General features: G+C 33.9%; 1 protein-coding gene across 1 annotated transcript in view; it reads left to right on the top strand.

Moving 5' to 3' along the window:
- LOC106752939 overlaps positions 1 to 3,606 on the top strand; it is a gene marked incomplete in the record, with an annotated part of 19,746 nt that overhangs the window by 8,009 nt on the left and 8,131 nt on the right. Inside the window, 1 exon segment of the mRNA XM_022777339.1 lies at positions 28 to 240. Within this exon segment, the coding sequence (XP_022633060.1) occupies positions 28 to 240 (213 nt within the window).

Raw genomic sequence — 3,606 nt, 5'->3', positions numbered from 1 at the left:
GCCTGATAATTGGTCCTTTTGATTCAGGTTCAAAATGCAGATGACAATAATTATCCAGAAAGTGTGGAACCAACTCTTACATTTATTCTTCAAGAATCTGGTATAGTTNTATTGAATAATGAGCTAGGTTTCTCTGCTCAAAATATGAGAGCACTTTGTGATGTTGGAAATTCAACAAAGAAAGGATCTAATGCTGGATACATAGGGAAAAAAGGCATTGGTTTCAAGTCTGTTTTCCGGGTATGTTTCCGGGTATATTTTTTAGGTTCTTAAACCAACATTCTTTTATCCAAAGACCCAACTTCAATTATATTAAATGCTAAAATGAATCCATCTACCAGTTTTCACATACCCAAAACTCTTGAATTCTTATTTTGTTCTTAATATTTCCTTGAATGAAGCCATTAAATTGTTTTAAACCATCTTGTGTTCTAGACTCTGTTCTTTCAATCTCTAGGCCAATGATGCAAATTCGATCAAAAATTTCATCCAACCTTTCTAACATTTGGTATCTCTAATCCATCCCAAACCTCTACGTGTTGAGTTGGACTTGATTGTAACTACAATTAGAAAATATCAGGGACTTAATTCTAGTGAAAAATTATCAAGTAACTAAAACTATAATTATATACAAATGATTTGGAATGAATTTTAGAGTGAATATCCCTCTGTTAGGATCTCAAATTTATCAATAAGGTTTATACTGCCAAAGTTTGTTACTATATTTTTAATTTCTTTCTTCCTCATTGTTTAACAAGGTTTTCATCTTTTGCAATCTACTATTGAACTAGTCAAGTTATGTAAGTATTTAGTTTGCAAACACAAACCAACTTGTATCATTAGCTTGTTGAAAAATCATGACAGGTGTTGCTCTTGCATTTATAGCAAAAGCATACATACTCTTGAAATAAAAGAGAGAGATGCATAAGCTGAATCCCTATTGTGTATTGAGCACATAGGGTTATGCATTTATAAATAGGAAGATATAAAGAGATGGGTCCAAGTTTGTTACATCTAACACTCTCTTTCAAGCTAGTGTATATAAGTCCCATGTACCAAACTTATTACAAATATAACAAATTGTTAGAAGTGAACTTGAAGCCTAACTCAACCTCACAAAATCGGCTTGTAAGGTGAGGTTTGTACCCACTTATATACTATGAATTTGTCTTATCTCTAGTTAATGTGGGACTTCCAACACACCTCTCTCACGTTGAGGTATATACATCTCGAGCGTGGGACTAGACATTAATGGGTGGTCCGAAAATGATCCGATAAGGGATGGAACAATATGCCCAACAAACAACAAATATCGCTAGAATAAACTTTTTAACGATGGTTCTGATTCCATGTAGAAAAAAAAAAACTAATTTTATTATTCTTGAATAATTAAAAATACATTCTCATACCCTCTATTTGTAATAATCTAATTCTCCTAAATAGGGAAATAGGGAAACTAGGAAAACTAGAAAAATAAAATAAAATAAAAGATTATGTATCTATTTTCTCTAATTAGGAAGATTCTAAAGATATTAGCTCAAATTACAACACTTCCTCTCAAGTTGGTAAATGAATATAAATATTTCCCAACTTGCTTTCAAGATCTTGTAATCAAGTTTTGTAAAAATATCTGCTATTTGAAGTTTTGTAAGAACATGAGTTGTAATCACAAAGTCTCTTTCAAGATTATGTTTGATGAAATGTCTGTCAATTTCAATGTGTTTGGTTCTGTCATGCTGTACTGGATTATGGGCTATGCTCATAGTAGACTTATTGTCATAGTGTAGTTGTATCTGGTTCTCCACTTTGACTTTAAGATCATCTAAAATGATTTTCATCCAGAGTCCTGCTCACATTCCTTGAGCAAGGCTTGAAATTCAGCTTCTGCACCAGAGCGAGATACTCTATCTTGCTTTTTGCTTCTCCATGTTACCAGACTTCCAAGAAATACACAATACCCAAAAGTAGATTTTCTATCGGTAATAGAACCTGGATAGTGAGCATCAGTATATATCTTCATAGTCAATGTGTCTTCCGTTTTGAATAATAGTCTCTTTCTTGGACTTGACTTCAAGTATTGGAGAATTTTATCAACTGCTTGCATGTGTCTCTCTCTTGGATCATGCAATAATTGGCTCACTACACTAACTACATAAGCAATGTCTGGTCTTGTGTGTGATAGATAAATCAATTTTTCCACCAATCTCTGATATTGGGCCTTCTCTACAGGAGCACTTTCTTCACTTCCAATTCTGTGATTCTGTTCTATAGGAACTGTTGAGGTTCTACATCCTAACTTTCCTGTTTCTTTGAGGAGATCAAGTACGTATTTCCTTTGGGAGATGAAAATTCTGTTCTTGGAGTAGGCAACTGCTATTCCAATAAAATATTTGAGTTTTTCTAGGTCTTTCATTTCAAATTGAGTTGCCAATTTATCTTTTAATGCCAATTTTTCTGTTTCATCATCTCCTACAATAATCATATCATCCACATAGACAAGCAACAAAGTGAGTTTACCTGTTGAAGAGTGCTTTATGAATAGAGTATGATCTCCTTGGCTTTGTCTGTATCCCAAGGAAACCATTGTTTTTGTAAATCTTCCAAACCATGCTCTAGGGGATTGCTTAAGACCATACAATGCTTTCTTCAGGAGGCTTACCTTGATCTTTCATTTTTCACTTCAAAACCTAGGGGAATCTCCATGTACACTTCCTCATCTAGATTTCCATGAAGAAAGACATTCTTCACATCCAGCTGGTGTAACTCCCATCCAAAATGGGTAGCCAAAGCGAGAATAACTCGAACTGTATTCATCTTTGCCATTGGGGCAAATGTCTCCTCATAGTCAATCCTATATGTTTGGGTATATCCTTTTGCCACCAATCTAGCTTTATATCTTTCTATTGTCCCATCTGCCTTATGTTTCACTGTGAATATCCATCTACACCCTACTGCCTTCTTGTCTCTTGGCTTATCAACAATTTCCCAAGTTGAATTTCTTTCTAATGCATTCATCTCTTCTTTCATGGCTTGATTCCAATGTTCAACTTTCATGGCCTCCTGGATTGAGGTAGGAATTTCTGTGGCATCAATGGCGGCAATGAAACTTTTGTGCTTATCAGAGAGATTGTTAGTGCAAACATACTGAGAAATAGGATATTTAGCACATGATCTTCTTCCCTTTTTCAATGCAATGGGTAAATCTTCAATAATACTTACATCCTCCTCAATCCAATAATTATAATATTAATTTAATTAATGTAATTTGTTATTATTATTAATTAAAATTTACATGTTTGTATGTCTTGTAAGTTATAATTTTAAATGTTTATGAATCATGAAATGATTCATGGTACGAAACATTAGCTCTCCGATACACAATATGATTCACAATTGAACCACCATGAACAGAAGCATCTGAACCAGAGTTCTAATGATCCTCAAACCATTTGAAAAACTCGTTGAAGATAGTAGATTGTCCTGAAGGATCAAATGTTGATGTTGAAGAAGAGGCCATAGATAATTTTACATTGGGAAAGTAATTATAATGCAAAAAATTCCAACGAACCTAAGATCGAAAAGGGGTGGCAAGATGAGTTGGATGAG

The sequence above is a fragment of the Vigna radiata genome, unplaced genomic scaffold, assembly GCF_000741045.1.
Source record: "Vigna radiata var. radiata cultivar VC1973A unplaced genomic scaffold, Vradiata_ver6 scaffold_129, whole genome shotgun sequence".
Classification (NCBI taxonomy): domain Eukaryota; kingdom Viridiplantae; phylum Streptophyta; class Magnoliopsida; order Fabales; family Fabaceae; genus Vigna; species Vigna radiata.
The sequence above is the reverse complement of the archived record's forward strand: the minus strand, read 5'-3'. Positions and strand labels throughout refer to the sequence as shown.